General features: G+C 60.4%; 1 protein-coding gene across 2 annotated transcripts in view; it reads left to right on the top strand.

The window, feature by feature from the left end:
* Positions 1-2,247: 2,247 nt before the first annotated feature.
* The window catches only part of PTK2B (protein tyrosine kinase 2 beta), a 46,067-nt gene continuing 31,085 nt past the window's right edge, over positions 2,248-17,229 (top strand). For both annotated transcript variants that reach the window (XM_068183099.1, XM_068183098.1), the window contains exons 1-8: positions 2,248-2,330; positions 7,979-8,058; positions 9,947-10,009; positions 12,436-12,490; positions 14,928-15,068; positions 16,450-16,524; positions 16,620-16,721; positions 16,978-17,095. In XM_068183099.1, the coding sequence (XP_068039200.1) occupies positions 2,280-2,330; positions 7,979-8,058; positions 9,947-10,009; positions 12,436-12,490; positions 14,928-15,068; positions 16,450-16,524; positions 16,620-16,721; positions 16,978-17,095 (685 nt within the window). In that variant the 5' untranslated portion in view covers positions 2,248-2,279. The remainder of the gene's footprint in view (positions 2,331-7,978; positions 8,059-9,946; positions 10,010-12,435; positions 12,491-14,927; positions 15,069-16,449; positions 16,525-16,619; positions 16,722-16,977; positions 17,096-17,229) is intronic.

Here is a 17,229-nt window from a genome sequence, read left to right as displayed (position 1 = left end):
TTCGTAATTCAGGGCTGGGATTGGGGAATTCAGGGCTGGGATTGGGAATTTGGGGCTGAGATTCATAATTCAGGGCTGGGATTGGGAATTTGGGGCTGGGATTGGGAATTCGGGGCTGAGATTCGTAATTCAGGGCTAGGATTGGAAATTTAGGGCTGGGATTGGGAATTTGGGGCTGGGATTGGGAATTCAGGGCTGGGATTGGGAATTTAGGGCTGGGATCGGGAATTCGGGGCTGGGATTGGGAATTCAGGACTGGGATTGGGAATTTAGGGCTGGGATTGGGAATTCGGGGCTGGGATTGGGAATTTGTGGCTGGGATTGGGAATTCGGGGCTGAGATTCGTAATTCGGGGCTGGGATTGGGAATTTGTGGCTGGGATTGGGAATTCGGGGCTGAGATTCGTAATTCAGGGCTGGGATTGGGAATTTAGGGTTGGGATTCATAATTTGGGGCTGTGATTGGGCATTTAGGGCTCGGATTAGGAATTTGTGGCTGGGATTGGGAATTCGGGGCTGGGATTGGGAATTTGGGGCTGAGATTCGTAATTCAGGGCTGGGATTGGGAATTTAGGGCTGGGATTGGGAATTCGGGGCTGGGATGGGGAATTCGGGGCTGGGATTGGGAATTCGAGGCTGGGATTGGGAATTTAGGGCTGGGATTGGGAATTCGGGGCTGATTTGGCCAGCCCGGGGTTGGATCTGGCTTCTTCCAGCTGCGTTTCTCACGTGGTTGAGGAGCACCAAAGAATGGAGAAGGTGGGAATTTTGGGTTGGATGAGTTTTGAGGTCCGTTCCCACCAAAACCATTCCAGGATTCTGGGATCGAGGACACTCAGGATCCATCCCAAGGGATTTTTTATGGAATTTGGGGATGGAAAGGGAAGGAAGACCCTTCCTGGAGTCCTGAATTCCCAGTGAAGCCCCTGGATCCCGAAATTCCTTCCCCAGGAGGAATCGGGATGGGGATGGATCCAATGCCAGCCTGGGAGAGCTGGGAATGTGCAGCTGGATCAGGGAAGGATCCGGGGAATCCTTGGAGCCGCTTCCCGATCCCCAAGGGGCTCCAGGAGAGCTGGAATTTGGGGAAGGGCTGGAGGGCCAGGAGCCAGGGAATGGCTTCCAGTGGGAAAGGGGAGTTTGGGATTTTGGGATCTTGGGACGGAATTCCCAGAGAATCCCGGGGAGCGTCCAAGCGAAGGTTGGATCACCCTGGGATGGTGGGGTCGGACCGGGATGGGACTGGAGCTCCTTTCCCACCCCAAACCATTCCACGGTCCCCCTTTTCCCAGGAGGTGATCCGGTCCATCCTGCTGAGCGGCCGGATCGGGCCGGACATCCGCCTGTCCGAGTGCTATGGCCTGCGGCTCAAGCACGTCAAGTCGGACGAGATCCATTGGCTCCACCCCGACCTGACGGTGGGAGAGGTCCAGGAAAAATATGAGTGCCTCCACCTGGAAGCCGAGTGGAGGTGGGGCCGCGGCGGTGGCGGTGGCCTCGTCCCCCTCCGTGTGCCCCGAATTCCTGGGGGTGGGAAGGGCAGGGGTGTGGGACACGGGGATGTCACTCTGGAGGTGACACGGACATGGAGGTGACAGGGACATGGAGGTGTCCCTCAGGAGGGGTTGGGGACATGGAGATGGCACTGGAGGGTGACAAGGACATGGAGGTGACACGGACATGGAGGTGGCAGGGGACATGGAGGTGTCCCTCAGGAGGGGTTGGGGACATGGAGATGGCACTGTGGAGGTGACAAGGACATGGAGGTGACAGGGACATGGAGGTGACAGGGACATGGAGGTGGCAGGGACATGGAGGTGTCCCTCAGGAGGGGTTGGGGACATGGAGATGGCACTGTGGAGGTGACAGGGACATGGAGGTGGCAGGGACATGGAGGTGTCCCACAGGAGGGTTTGGGGACACGGGGATGTCACTGTGGAGGTGACAAGGACATGGAGGTGACAAGGACATGGAGGTGGCAGGGACATGGAGGTGTCCCTCAGGAGGTGTTGGGGACACGGGGATGTCACTCTGGAGATGATAAGGACATGGAGGTGACAGGGACATGGAGGGTGACAAGGACATGGAGGTGGCAGGGACATGGAGGTGTCCCTCAGGAGGGGTTGGGGACACGGAGATGTCACTCTGGCGGTGACAGGGACATGGAGTTGTCCCTCAGGAGGTTTTGGGGACACGGGGATGTCACTCTGGCCGTGACAGGGACACGGATGACTTTGTCCAGGTACGACCTCCAGATCCGGTACCCTGCCGGAGGATTTCATGGAGAGCTTCAAGGAGGACAGGACCACGCTGCTCTACTTCTACCAGCAGGTCAGGGCTGCTCCAGGGGTCACCTCTCCCACCCCAGAATTCCCGAAATTCCCAAAATTCCCGAGATTCCAAGGTTTTGTCACCCTAGGGTGGTGGTGGTGGCCCTGTCCCGCTGCTGGGAATGGCCAGCAGGGATATCCAGGGACATCCAGGGACATCCAGGGACGTTCCAGCCCAGCCACGGATGGGGCAGGGTGTGGCCAGTGCCAGCATCGCCTGTCACCATCCCTGTCACCATCCCTGTCATTGTCCCTTGTCACCATCACCTGTCACCATCACCTGTCACCATCCCTGTCATTGTCCCCTGTCACCATCCCTGTCACCATCCCTGTCACCATCCCTGTCATTGTCCCCTGTCACCATCCCTGTCACCATCCCTGTCATTGTCCCCTGTCACCATCCCCTGTCACCATCCCGTCACCATCCCTTGTCATTGTCCCCTGTCACCATCCTGTCACCATCCCTGTCATTGTCCCTGTCACCATCACCTGTCATCATCCCTGTCACCATCCCTGTCATTGTCCCCTGTCACCATCCCTGTCACCATCACCTGTCACCATCCCTGTCATTGTCCCCTGTCACCATCACCTGTCATCATTCCTGTCACCATCCCTGTCATTGTCCCCTGTCACCATCACCTGTCACCATCACCTGTCACCATCCCTGTCATTGTCCCTTGTCACCATCCCTGTCACCATCCCTGTCACCATCCCTGTCACCATCCCTGTCATTGTCCCCTGCCACCATCACCTGTCATCATTCCTGTCACCATCCCTGTCATTGTCCCCTGTCACCATCCCTGTCACCATCCCTGTCACCATCCCTGTCATTGTCCCCTGTCACCATCCCTGTCACCATCCCTGTCACCATCCCTGTCATTGTCCCCTGTCACCATCACCTGTCATCATTCCTGTCACCATCCCTGTCATTGTCCCCTGTCACCATCCCTGTCACCATCTCTGTCACCATCCCTGTCATTGTCCCCTGTCACTATCACCTGTCACCATCCCTGCCACCATCCCTGTCATTGTCCCCTGTCACCATCCCTGTCACCATCCCTGTCATTGTCCCCTGTCACCATCCCGTCACCATCCCTGCCACATCCCTGTCACCATCCCTTGTCACCATCCCTGTCACCATCCCTGCCACATCCCTGGTCACCATCTTTGTCACCCATCCCTGTCACCATTCCTGCCACATCCCTGTCACCATCCCTGCCACATCCCTGGTCACCATACCTTGTCACCATCCCTTGTCACCATCCCTGCCACCATCCCTGTCACCATCCCCTGTCACCGTCCCTGTCACCATCCCTGTCACCATCCCATCACCATCCCTGCCACATCCCTGTCACCATCCCTGTCACCATCCCTGCCACCATCCCTGTCACCATCCCCTGTCACCATCCCTGTCACCATCCCTGCCACATCCCTGTCACCATCCCTGTCATCATCCCCTGTCACCATCCCTGCCACATCCCTGTCACCATCCCTGTCACCATCCCTGTCACCATCCCTGTCACCATCCCTGCCAAATCCCTGTCACCATCCCTGTCATTGTCCCTTGTCACCATCCCTGTCACCATCCCTGTCACCATCCCTGTCACCCATCCCATCACCATCCCTGTCACCATCTCTGTCACTGTCTCCTTGCACCCTTCTCTTCCACCATTCCCTACCACCATCCCCTGCTCTCCCCGGTGTCCCCGCGTGTCCCCCGGTGTCCCCCACGGTGACGCTGTGTCCCTGGATGTCATGGGTGTCCCCTGCTGTCCCCTGGTGTCCCCGCGTGTCCCTGGTGTCCCCACGGTGACACTGTGTCCCTGGATGTCATGGGTGTCCCCTGCTGTCCCCTGGTGTCCCCCGTGTCCCCGGTTCCCCCACGGTGACGCGCTGTCCCTGCTGTCCCCGGTGTCCCTGTAGTGACATGCTGTCCCCCAATGCCCTTGTGTCCTCGCGGTGACATGCTCTCTCTGGGTGTCCCCGGTGTCCCCGGTGTCCCCGGTGTCCCCGTGTCCCCGTGGTGATGCACTGTCCCTGGGTGCCCCCGGTGTCCCCAGTGTGCCCATGTCCCCACGGTGACGCGCTGTCCCTGGTTGTCCCTGGTGTCCCCTCGGTGTCCCCGCGGTGATGTGCTGTCCCTGGGTGTCCCCGGTGTCCCTGTGTCCCCGCGGTGTCCCCGTGTCCCTGGGTGTCGCTGGTGTCCCCGGAGTCCCCGTGTCCCCGCGGTGACGCGCTGTCCCTGGGTGTCCCCGGCGTCCCCGTGTCCCCGCGGTGACGCGCTGTCCCTGGGTGACCCTGGGTGTCCCCGGTGTCCCTGTGTCCCCGCAGTGACGCGCTGTCCCTGGGTGTCCCCGGTGTCCCCATGTCCCCGCAGTGACGCACTGTCCCTGGGTGTCCCCGGTGTCCCTGTGTCCCCGCAGTGACGGGCTGTCCCTGGCTGTCCCTGGTGTCCCCATGTCCCCGCGGTGACGCGCTGTCCCTGGGTGTCCCCGGTGTCCCCGGTGTGCCCATGTCCCCGCGGTGACGCGCTGTCCCTGGGTGTCCCCGGTGTCCCCTCATGTCCCCGCGGTGACGCGCTGTCCCTGGGTGTCCCCGGTGTCCCCGGTGTCCCCGTGTCCCCGCGGTGACGCACTGTCCCTGGGTGTCCCCGGTGTCCCCGTGTCCCCGCGGTGACGCGCTGTCCCTGGGTGTCCCCGGTGTCCCCGTGTCCCCGCGGTGACGCGCTGTCCCTGGGTGTCCCCGGTGTCCCCAGTGTGCCCATGTCCCCACGGTGTCGCGCTGTCCCTGGGTGTCCCCGGTGTCCCCGGTGTCCCCGTGTCCCCGCGGAGACGCGCTGTCCCTGGGTGTCCCCAGTGTCCCATCGTGTCCCCGCGGTGTCCCCGTGTCCCTGGGTGTCGCTGGTGTCCCCGGAGTCCCCGTGTCCCCGCGGTGACGCGCTGTCCCTGGGTGTCCCCGGCGTCCCCGTGTCCCCGCGGTGACGCGCTGTCCCTGGGTGACCCTGGGTGTCCCCGGTGTCCCTGTGTCCCCACAGTGACGCGCTGTCCCTGGGTGTCCCCGGTGTCCCCATGTCCCCGCAGTGACGCACTGTCCCTGGGTGTCCCCGGTGTCCCTGTGTCCCCGCAGTGACGGGCTGTCCCTGGCTGTCCCTGGTGTCCCCATGTCCCCGCGGTGACGCGCTGTCCCTGGGTGTCCCCGGTGTCCCCGGTGTGCCCATGTCCCCGCGGTGACGCGCTGTCCCTGGGTGTCCCCGGTGTCCCCTCATGTCCCCGCGGTGACGCGCTGTCCCTGGGTGTCCCCGGTGTCCCCGTGTCCCCGCGGTGACGCACTGTCCCTGGGTGTCCCCGGTGTCCCCGTGTCCCCGCGGTGACGCGCTGTCCCTGGGTGTCCCCGGTGTCCCCGTGTCCCCCGCGGTGACGCGCTGTCCCTGGGTGTCCCCGGTGTCCCCAGTGTGCCCATGTCCCCACGGTGTCGCGCTGTCCCTGGGTGTCCCCGGTGTCCCCGGTGTCCCCGTGTCCCCGCGGAGACGCGCTGTCCCTGGGTGTCCCCAGTGTCCCATCGTGTCCCCGCGGTGTCCCCGTGTCCCTGGGTGTCGCTGGTGTCCCCGGAGTCCCCGTGTCCCCGCGGTGACGCGCTGTCCCTGGGTGTCCCCGGCGTCCCCGTGTCCCCGCGGTGACGCGCTGTCCCTGGGTGACCCTGGGTGTCCCCGGTGTCCCTGTGTCCCCACAGTGACGCGCTGTCCCTGGGTGTCCCCGGTGTCCCCATGTCCCCGCAGTGACGCACTGTCCCTGGGTGTCCCCGGTGTCCCTGTGTCCCCGCAGTGACGGGCTGTCCCTGGCTGTCCCTGGTGTCCCCATGTCCCCGCGGTGACGCGCTGTCCCTGGGTGTCCCTGGGTGTCCCTGGGTGTCCCTGGGTGTCCCCGGTGTCCCTGTGTCCCCGCAGTGACGCGCTGTCCCTGGGTGTCCCTGGTGTCCCCATGTCCCCGCGGTGACGCGCTGTCCCTGGGTGTCCCCGGTGTCCCCGGTGTGCCCATGTCCCCGCGGTGACGCGCTGTCCCTGGGTGTCCCCGGTGTCCCCGGTGTCCCCGTGTCCCCGCGGTGACGCGCTGTCCCTGGGTGTCCCCGGTGTCCCCGTGTCCCCGCGGTGACGCGCTGTCCCTGGGTGTCCCCGGTGTCCCCAGTGTGCCCATGTCCCCACGGTGTCGCGCTGTCCCTGGGTGTCCCCGGTGTCCCCGGTGTCCCCGTGTCCCCGCGGAGACGCGCTGTCCCTGGGTGTCCCCAGTGTCCCATCGTGTCCCCGCGGTGTCCCCGTGTCCCTGGGTGTCGCTGGTGTCCCCGGAGTCCCCGTGTCCCCGCGGTGACGCGCTGTCCCTGGGTGTCCCCGGCGTCCCCGTGTCCCCGCGGTGACGCGCTGTCCCTGGGTGACCCTGGGTGTCCCCGGTGTCCCTGTGTCCCCGCAGTGACGCGCTGTCCCTGGGTGTCCCCGGTGTCCCCATGTCCCCGCAGTGACGCACTGTCCCTGGGTGTCCCCGGTGTCCCTGTGTCCCCGCAGTGACGGGCTGTCCCTGGCTGTCCCTGGTGTCCCCATGTCCCCGCGGTGACGCGCTGTCCCTGGGTGTCCCTGGGTGTCCCTGGGTGTCCCTGGGTGTCCCCGGTGTCCCTGTGTCCCCGCAGTGACGCGCTGTCCCTGGGTGTCCCTGGTGTCTCCATGTCCCCGCGGTGACGCGCTGTCCCTGGGTGTCCCCGGTGTCCCCTCATGTCCCCGTGGTGACGCGCTGTCCCTGGGTGTCCCCGGTGTCCCCGGTGTGCCCATGTCCCTGCTTTGACGCGCTGTCCCTGGGTGTCCCCGGTGTCCCCGTGTCCCCGCGGTGACGCGCTGTCCCTGGGTGTCCCCGGTGTCCCCAGTGTGCCCATGTCCCCACGGTGTCGCGCTGTCCCTGGGTGTCCCCGGTGTCCCCGGTGTCCCCGTGTCCCCGCGGAGACGCGCTGTCCCTGGGTGTCCCCAGTGTCCCATTGTGTCCCCGCGGTGTCCCCGTGTCCCTGGGTGTCGCTGGTGTCCCCGGAGTCCCCGTGTCCCCGCGGTGACGCGCTGTCCCTGGGTGTCCCCGGCGTCCCCGTGTCCCCGCGGTGACGCGCTGTCCCTGGGTGACCCTGGGTGTCCCCGGTGTCCCTGTGTCCCCGCAGTGACGCGCTGTCCCTGGGTGTCCCCGGTGTCCCCATGTCCCCGCAGTGACGCACTGTCCCTGGGTGTCCCCGGTGTCCCTGTGTCCCCGCAGTGACGGGCTGTCCCTGGCTGTCCCTGGTGTCCCCATGTCCCCGCGGTGACGCGCTGTCCCTGGGTGTCCCTGGGTGTCCCTGGGTGTCCCTGGGTGTCCCCGGTGTCCCTGTGTCCCCGCAGTGACGCGCTGTCCCTGGGTGTCCCTGGTGTCTCCATGTCCCCGCGGTGACGCGCTGTCCCTGGGTGTCCCCGGTGTCCCCTCATGTCCCCGTGGTGACGCGCTGTCCCTGGGTGTCCCCGGTGTCCCCGGTGTGCCCATGTCCCTGCTTTGACGCGCTGTCCCTGGGTGTCCCCGGTGTCCCCGTGTCCCCGCGGTGTGACGCTGTCCCTGGGTGTCCCCGGTGTCCCCGTGGTGACGCGCTGTCCCCCAGCTCCGCAGTGAGTACATGCAGAGTTACGCCAGCAAGGTCAGCGAGGGCATGGCGCTGCAGCTGGGCTGCCTCGAGCTCAGGTACGGCTGTCCCCCGTGTCCCCTGCTGTCCCCTTGTGTCCCCCATGTCCCCTTGTCCCACTACCCCTGTGTCCTTCTGTCCTTGTGTCTTTGTGTTGTTTTGTCCCTGTGTCCCCTGCTGTCCCCTGGCCATGTGTCCCCTTGTCCCCTTGTGTCCCCTTGTGTCCCCTGGCCCTGTGTCCTGTCCATGTGTCTTATTGTCTCTGTGTCATTTTGTCCCGGTGTCCCCTGGTGTCCCCTTTGCGTCCCACTGTCCCAGTGTCCTTCTGTCCTCGTGTCTTTGTGTCTCTGTGTTGCTGTGTCCCCTGGTGTCCCCTGGTGTCCCCTGGTGCCCCCATGCGTCCCCTTGTGTCCCCTGGCCCTGTGTCCTTGTGTCTTTGTGTCATTTTGTCCCTGTGTCCCCTTGTCCCCCTATGTCCCCTGACCCTGTGTCCCCTTGTGTCCCCTTGTGTCTCCTGTCCCCGTGTCCCCTGTCCCTGTGTCCCCTGTCCCCATGTGACCTTGTGCCCCCATGTCCCCTGTCCCTGTGTCCCCTGTCCCCATGTGTCCCACTGTCCCTGTGTCTTTGTGTCCCTGTATTCCTCTGTCCTGGTGTCCCTCTGGGTGGCCCTGTGTCTTTTTGTCCCCGGCTCCCCTGTCCCTGTGTCCCTTGTCCCCAGGTGTCCCTGTGACCCTGTGTCCTTCTGTCCTTGCGGGGGTGGGGAGGGAAGTTCCAGCTCCTTTGGAGGTGGCAAGAGGACCTGGGGGACATGGGGACATGGAGGGACATGGAGGGACATGAGGACATGGGGACATGGAGGGACATGGGGACATGGGGACATGGGGGACATGGAGGGACATGGGGACATGGGGACATTGAGGGACATGGAGGGACATGGGGACATGGGGACATGGGGACATGGGGACATTGAGGGACATGGGGACATGGGGACATGGGGACATGGGGACATGGAGGGACATGGAGGGACATGGGGACATGGGGACATTGAGGGACATGGGGACATGGAGGGACATGGGGACATGGGGACATGGAGGGACATGGGGACATGGAGGGACATGGAGGGACATGGAGGGACATGGGGACATGGAGGGACATGGGGACATGGGGACATGGGGACATGGAGGGACATGGGGGACATGGAGGGACATGGGGACATGGAGGGACATGGGGGACATGGAGGGACATGGGGACATGGAGGGACATGGGGGACATGGAGGGACATGAAGGGACATGGAGGACATGGAGGGACATGGGGACATGGGGGACATGGAGGGACATGGGGACATGGGGACATGGGGGACATGGAGGGACATGGGGACATGGAGGGACATGGGGACATGGCGGGACATGGGGACATGGGGACATGGGGACATGGAGGGACATGGGGACATGGAGGGACATGGGGACATGGAGGACATGGGGACATGGCGGGACATGGGGACATGGGGACATGGGGACATGGAGGGACATGGAGGGACATGGGGACATGGAGGACATGGGGACATGGCGGGACATGGGGACATGGGGACATGGGGACATGGAGGGACATGGGGACATGGCGGGACATGGGGACATGGGGACATGGGGACATGGAGGGACATGGGGACATGGGGACATGGGGACATGGAGGGACATGGGGGACATGGGGACATGGAGGGACATGGGGACATTGAGGGACATGGGGACATGGAGGGACATGGAGGGACATGGGGACATGGAGGGACATGGGGACATTGAGGGACATGGGGACATGGAGGGACATGGAGGACATGGAGGGACATGGGGACATGGAGGGACATGGGGACATGGGGACATGGGGGACATGGGGACACGATGGCCACGGTGGCGTGTGTCACCGGCCGGCGTCCCTGTCGCCGTGTCCCGCAGGAGGTTCTACAAGGACATGCCCCAGAACGCGCTGGACAAGAAATCCAACTTCGAGTTCCTGGAGTGAGTCCAGCCCGGGGCTGGGGACCTGCTGAGGGCCTTCCTCACCCTCCTCATCCTCCTCATCCTCCTCGTCCTCCTCGTTCTCCTCATCCTACTCCTGCTACTCCTCATCCTCATCATCCTCCTCAGTCTACTCATCTTCATCATCCTCCTCATTCTACTCTTCTTCATCATCCTCCTCATCGACCTCATTCTCCTCATCCTCGTCTTCATCATCCTCCTCGTCCTCCTCCTCATCCTCCTGCTACTCCTCATTCTCCTCATCCTCCTCCTCTTCATCATCCTCCTCACCTTCCTTGTCCTCCTCCTGCTCCTCCTGCTACTCATTATCCTTATTCTCCTCATCTTCATCATCCTCCTCATCATCCTCATTCTCCTTATCCTCCTCATCCTCCTCATGCTCCTCATCCTCCTCATCTTCATCATCCTCCTCCTGCTCCTCCTGCTCCTCATCCTCCTCATCTTCATCATCCTCCTCAACTTTATCATCTTCCTCAACTTCATCATCCTCCTCATCATCCTCATTCTCCTCATCCACCTCATCTTCATCATCCTCCTCATCTTCATCATCCTCCTGCTACTCCTCATCTACCTCATCTTCATCATCTCCTTCATCTTCATCATCCTCCTACTACTCCTCATCTTCCTTATCTTCATCATCCTCCTCCTGCTACTCCTCATCCTCCTCATCCTCCTCCTGCTACTCCTCACCCTCCTCATCTTCATCATCCTCCTCATTTTCATCATCTTCGTCATCTTCCTCGTCTTCCTCATCTACCTCAACTTCTTCCTCATCCTCCCACAGCTCCTCATCCTCCTCATCCTCCTGTGGCTCCTCATCTTCCTCATCCTCCTCATCCTTCTGTGGCTCCTCATCTTCCTCATCCTCCTCATCTTCCTCATCCTCCTGTGGCTCCTCATCTTCCTCATCTTCCTGCTGCTCTTCATCCTCATCCTCCTGCTGCTCCTCATCCTCCTCATCCTCCCACAGCTCCTCATCCTCCTGCAGCTCCTCATCTTCCCAGTTTCTCATCCTCCTCATCCTCCCGCTGCTCCTCATCCTCCTCATTCTTCTGTGGCTCCACATCTTCTCACCCTCCCTCATCTCCTCATCCTCAGAGCTCTTCATCTTCCCAGTCTCTCATCCTCCTCATCCTCCTGCTGCTCCTCATGCTCCTGTGGCTCCTCATCTTCCTGCTGCTCTTCATCCTCATCCTCCTGCTCCTCCTCCTCCTCCTGCTCTTCATCCTCATCCTCCTGCTGCTCCTCATCCTCCCATAGCTCCTCATCCTCCTGTAGCTCCTCACCTTCCCAGAGCTTCTCATCTTCCCAGTTTCTCATCCTCCTCATCCTCCCGCTGGTCCTCATCCTCCTCATTCTTCCTCATCCTCATTTTCCTGCTGCTCTTCATCCTCCTCATCCTCTGGCCACTCCTCGTCCTCCCTCAGCTCTTCATCCTCCTCGTCTTCCCACATCTTCACGTTCTCCCACATCTTCTCACCCTCCCTCATCTCCTCATCCTCAGAGCTCTTCGTCTTCCCAGTTTCTCATCCTCATCCTCCTGTGGCTCCTCGTCCTCCTGCTGCTTCTCATTCTCCTGTGGCTCCTCATCTTCCTCACCCTCCTGCTGCTCCTCATCCTCTTCATCCTCCTGCTGCTCCTCATCCTCCTGTGGCTCCTCATCTTCCTCATCCTCCCTCAGCTCCTTATCCTTCCGCAAATTCTCATCCTCCTCATCCTCCCACAGCTCTTCATCCTCGCACAGCTGCTCATCTTCCCAGTTTCTCATCCTCCTCATCCTCCTGCTACACCTCATCCTCCTCATTCTCCTGTGGCTCCTCTTCCTCCTCATCCTCCTGCAGCTCCTCATCCTCCTCATCCTCCCACAGCTCCTCATCCTCCTCATCTTCCTACATCTCCACATTCTCCTACATCTTCTCATCCTCCCTCGTCTTCCTCCTCCTCCTGCCGCTCCTCATCCTCCTCATCCTCCCACAGCTCCTCATCCTCCTCATCTTCCCACATCTCCACATTCTCCTACATCTTCTCATCATCCCTCATCTTCCTCATCCTCCTGCAGCTCCTCATCCTCCTGTAGCTCCTCACCTTCCCACAGCTGCTCATCTTCCCAGTTTCTCATCCTCCTCATCCTCCCACTACTCATCATCCTCCTCATTCTTCGTCTTCCTCATCCTCTGGTCGCTCCTCATCCTCCCTCAGCTCCTCATCCTCCTCGTCTTCCCACATCTCCACATTCTCCCACATCTTCTCACCCTCCCTCATCCCCTCATCCTCCTGATCCCTGGAGATGGAGATGGGAACCATCCGCCGCCCTTTCCCCCACCCCAGATTCCCCCTCAGCCCCCCCTCCCCTCCCCGCCGGATCGGAATTCCCGCTGACATTCCCGGGATTCTCTGCCCCGCAGGAAGGAGGTGGGGCTGGACCTGTTCTTCCCCAGCCAGATGCAGGAGAACCTGAAGGTGAGGGACACGTGGGTGTGACACAGGTGTGACCCCTGGGGGCACGCGTGACCAGGCCCCCGTGTGCGTCCGTGTGTGTCCGTGTGTCCATGCATGTCCTTGTGTCCGTGTGTCCGTGTGTGTCCGTGTGTGTCCATGTGTTTCCATGTGTCCGTGTGTCTCCATGTGTGAATGTGTGTCCATGTGTGTCCATGAGTGTCCGTGTGTGTCTGTGTCCGTGTCCATGTGTGTCCATGTGTGTCTGTGTCCATGTCCATGTGTGTCCGTGTGTCCATGTGTCCGTGTGTGTCTGTGTGTGTCCATGTGTGTCCATGTTTCCATGTGTGTCCATGTGTCCATGTGTGTCCGTGTGTGTCCATGTGTGTCCGTGTGTCCATGTGTGTCCATGTGTCCGTGTGTGTCCATGTGTGTCCGTGTGTGTCCGTGTGTGTCCATGTGTCCCTGTGTCCCTATCCCCACCCTCACTCCTATGTCCATGTGTCCACCCTGTCCCACTGTTCGTATATCCATATCCGACACCGCACCCATCCCAGTGCTCCCATATCCGACACCGCACCCATCCCAGTGTTCCCATATCCGACACCATCCCCATCCCAGTGTTCCCATATCCGACACCGCACCCATCCCAGTGTTCCCATATCCGACACCGCACCCATCCCAGTGTTCCCATATCCAGCACCGCACCCATCCCAGTGTTCCCATATCCGACACCATCCCCATCCCAGTGTTCCCATATCCGACACCGCACCCATCCCAGTGTTCCCATATCCGACACCATCCCCATCCCAGTGTTCCCATATCCAGCACCGCACCCATCCCAGTGTTCCCATATCCAGCACCGCACCCATCCCAGTGTTCCCATATCCGACACCATCCCCATCCCAGTGTTCCCATATCCAGCACCGCACCCATCCCAGTGTTCCCATATCCGACACCATCTCCATCCCAGTGTTCCCATATCCGACACCGCACCCATCCCAGTGTTCCCATATCCAACACCATCCCCATTCCACTGTTTCCATACCCCACACCATCCCCATCCCACTGTTCCCATATCCGACACCGCACCCATCCCAGTGTTCCCATATCCGACACCGCACCCATCCCAGTGTTCCCATATCCGACACCGCACCCATCCCAGTGTTCCCATATCCAGCACCGCACCCATCCCAGTGTTCCCATATCCGACACCATCCCCATCCCAGTGTTCCCATATCCGACACCGCACCCATCCCAGTGTTCCCATATCCGACACCATCCCCATCCCAGTGTTCCCATATCCAGCACCGCACCCATCCCAGTGTTCCCATATCCAGCACCGCACCCATCCCAGTGTTCCCATATCCGACACCATCCCCATCCCAGTGTTCCCATATCCAGCACCGCACCCATCCCAGTGTTCCCATATCCGACACCATCTCCATCCCAGTGTTCCCATATCCGACACCGCACCCATCCCAGTGTTCCCATATCCAACACCATCCCCATTCCACTGTTTCCATACCCCACACCATCCCCATCCCACTGTTCCCATATCCGACACCGCACCCATCCCAGTGTTCCCATATCCGACACCGCACCCATCCCAGTGTTCCCATATCCGACACCGCACCCATCCCAGTGTTCCCATATCCGGTACCGCACCCATTCCAGTGTTCCCATATCCAACACCGTCCCCATCCCACTGTTCCCATATGTGACACTGTGTCTGTCCTGGCGTTCCCGTATCCCACACCCCCCCCCATCCCAGTGTTCCTGTATCCCACACTGCCCCCATCCCAGCGTTCCCGTATCCCACACCCCCCCCATCCCGGTGTTCCTGTATCCCACACCACCCCCATCCCATCATTCCCATACCCAACACCATGTCCATCCTGGTGTTCCTACACCCCACACTGTCCCCATCCTGGTGTTCCCGTATCCCATGCCGTCCCCTTCCTGGTGTTCCCATATCTGACATTGTGTCCATCCCGGCATTCCCATATCACACACCACCCCCATCCCAGTGTTCCCAAACCTAACACCACGTCCATTCCACTCTTCCCATATCCAATGACCCATTCCCGCGCCTCCACCACCCCCATCCCGGCGTTCCCGTATCCCACACCATGTCCATGCTGGTGTTCCCGTACCCCACACCGGCCCCATCCCGGCGTTCCCATACCCCACACCGGCCCCATCCCGGCGTTCCCATACCCAACACCGTGTCCATCCCGGTGTTCCTGTATCCCACACCGCCCCCATCCCGGCGTTCCCATACCTCACACCATGTCCATCCTGGCATTCCCATATCCCACACCGCCCCTATCCCGGCGTTCCCGTACCTCACACCATGTCCATCCTGGCATTCTCATACCCCACACCGCCCCCATCCCGGAATTCCTGTACCCCTCACCACCCCCATCCCGGCATTCCCGTATCCCATTCCCGGCGGCAGCCGCGGCAGCTGCGGAAGATGATCCAGCAGACGTTCCAGCAGTACGCGCTCCTGCGGGAAGAGGAGTGCATCCTGAAATTCCTGCACACCCTGGCCACCTTCGCCCCCATCGACCAGGAGAGCTTCCGCTGCCAGCTCGTCGTGCGTGCCCGGGAATGGGATACGGGAATGTGGGATACGGGAATGTGGGATACGGTATAGGGGATACGGGATACGGGATGTGGGATATGGGATTTGGGATACGGGATACGGGATATGGAATATGAGAAATGGGATATGGGGTCTGGGATTTGGGATTTGGGATATGGGATAGGGGATATGGGATTTGGGATACGGAATAGGGGATATGGGATATGGAATAGGGGATACAGGATATGGAATATGAGATATGGGATACGGGGTTTGGGATTTGGGATATGAGATGTGAGATAGGGGATATGGGATTTGGGACACGGGATAGGGGATATGGGATGTGGGATGTGGGATACGGGATATGGAATATGAGATATGGGATACGGGTTCTGGGATTTGGGATATGGGATGTGAGATAGGGGATATGGGATTTGGGATATGGGATACAGGATAGGGGATACGGGTATGGAATTTGGGATATGGGATATGGGATAGGGGATATGAGATATGGGATATGGGATACAGGATACGGGATATGGATTACGTGATATGGGATATGGGATCTTGGATTTGGGATACGGAATAGGGGATATGGAATATGGAATTTGAGATACTGGATATGGGATATGAGATAAAGGGATATGAGATATGAGATATGGGATATGGGATACAGGATAGGGGATATGGGATCTGGGATTTGGGATATGGGATATGAGATATGGCATACAGGATATTAGATATGGGATACGGAATATGGGATATGAGATAGGGGATACGGGACAGGGGACAGGGGATATGGGACACTGGATATGGGATATGGAATATTGGATGTGGGATAGGGGATACGGGATATGGGATATGAGAAACGGGATATGGAACATGGGATACAGGATACGGGATATGGGATATGAGATAGGGGATATGGAACATGGGATATGGGATACTGGATATGGGATATGGAATATGGGATACAGGATACAGGATATGGGATATGAAACATAGGATGTGCGGTACGGGAAATGGGATTTGGGGTATGGGATATGGAACATGGGATATGGAATATGGGATATTGTGTACGGGATATGGGATACAGAATAGGGGATATGGGATGTGGAATATGGGATATGGGATACAGGATATGGGGCGAGGGGCTGGAGTTAAGTGGGGATGGGATGGGATGGGATACAGGATGGGATAATGGGATAATGGGATAATGGGATGGGATGGGATGCACTTGGAATGGACATGGGGGATGGCGACGGAATAGGGCGGAGCGAGGTGGAGCTGGGATGAGGACGGGGTTGGGATTTTATGGAGATGGGATAGGGATGGGACCTGCCCCTTGGGATGCCCCTCATCCCAAATCCCCTCCCGCTCCTGCTGCCCCCAGCAAGGATGGAACATCACCGTGGATCTGGTCATCGGCCCCAAGGGCATCCGCCAGGTGACCACCAAGGACGCCAAGGTGGGAATTCCGGGCTGGGAATCGGGAGCTCCCGCTCCGGGGTCGGCGGTTAAACTCACCGCCAATCAAATTCCCCACGAATTCCCCCTTCCCAGCCCACCTGCCTGGCGGAATTCCGGGATATCAAATCCATCCGGTGCTCCGGAGCGGAGGACGGCCAGGCTCTGCTGCAGCTGGGACTCAGCGGGACACCCCAGGTGAGGAGTTGGGAGAGAATTCCTGGGAATGCCGAGTGGGAACCCTGCAGGTTGGGCAGGACTCGCTGGAATCTCCATCCCATGTCCCCTAAAAATCGGGAATGTTCCTGTTGCTGTCTCTTCCCGGGAACGCTTTGGGGTTGTCCTGGGTGTCTTGGAGTACTGGGAAGGGTGGTTATGGAAAACTGGGATTGCTGGTGGAGCGGGGAGGAGGGGGGACACCCCAATCCCACCCCCCCATCCCGGCATTCCCAAGTCGCTGGCGATCAAGACGTCGTCGCTGGCCGAGGCGGAAAACATGGCCGACCTCATCGATGGCTACTGCCGGCTCCAGGGGGGCTCGGAGACGTCGCTCATTGTGTTCCCGAGGAAAGGTGGGAATCTGGGCAGGATGGGATGGGATGGGTGGAGTGGGAAACATGGGATGGGATCCATGGGATGGAGTGGGATAATGGGATGGGATCCATGGGATGAGATGGGATGGGATCCATGGGATGGGATCAATGGG

The sequence above is a fragment of the Anomalospiza imberbis genome, chromosome 3 (genome assembly GCF_031753505.1).
Source record: "Anomalospiza imberbis isolate Cuckoo-Finch-1a 21T00152 chromosome 3, ASM3175350v1, whole genome shotgun sequence".
NCBI classification, from domain to species: domain Eukaryota; kingdom Metazoa; phylum Chordata; class Aves; order Passeriformes; family Viduidae; genus Anomalospiza; species Anomalospiza imberbis.
The sequence above is the reverse complement of the archived record's forward strand: the minus strand, read 5'-3'. Positions and strand labels throughout refer to the sequence as shown.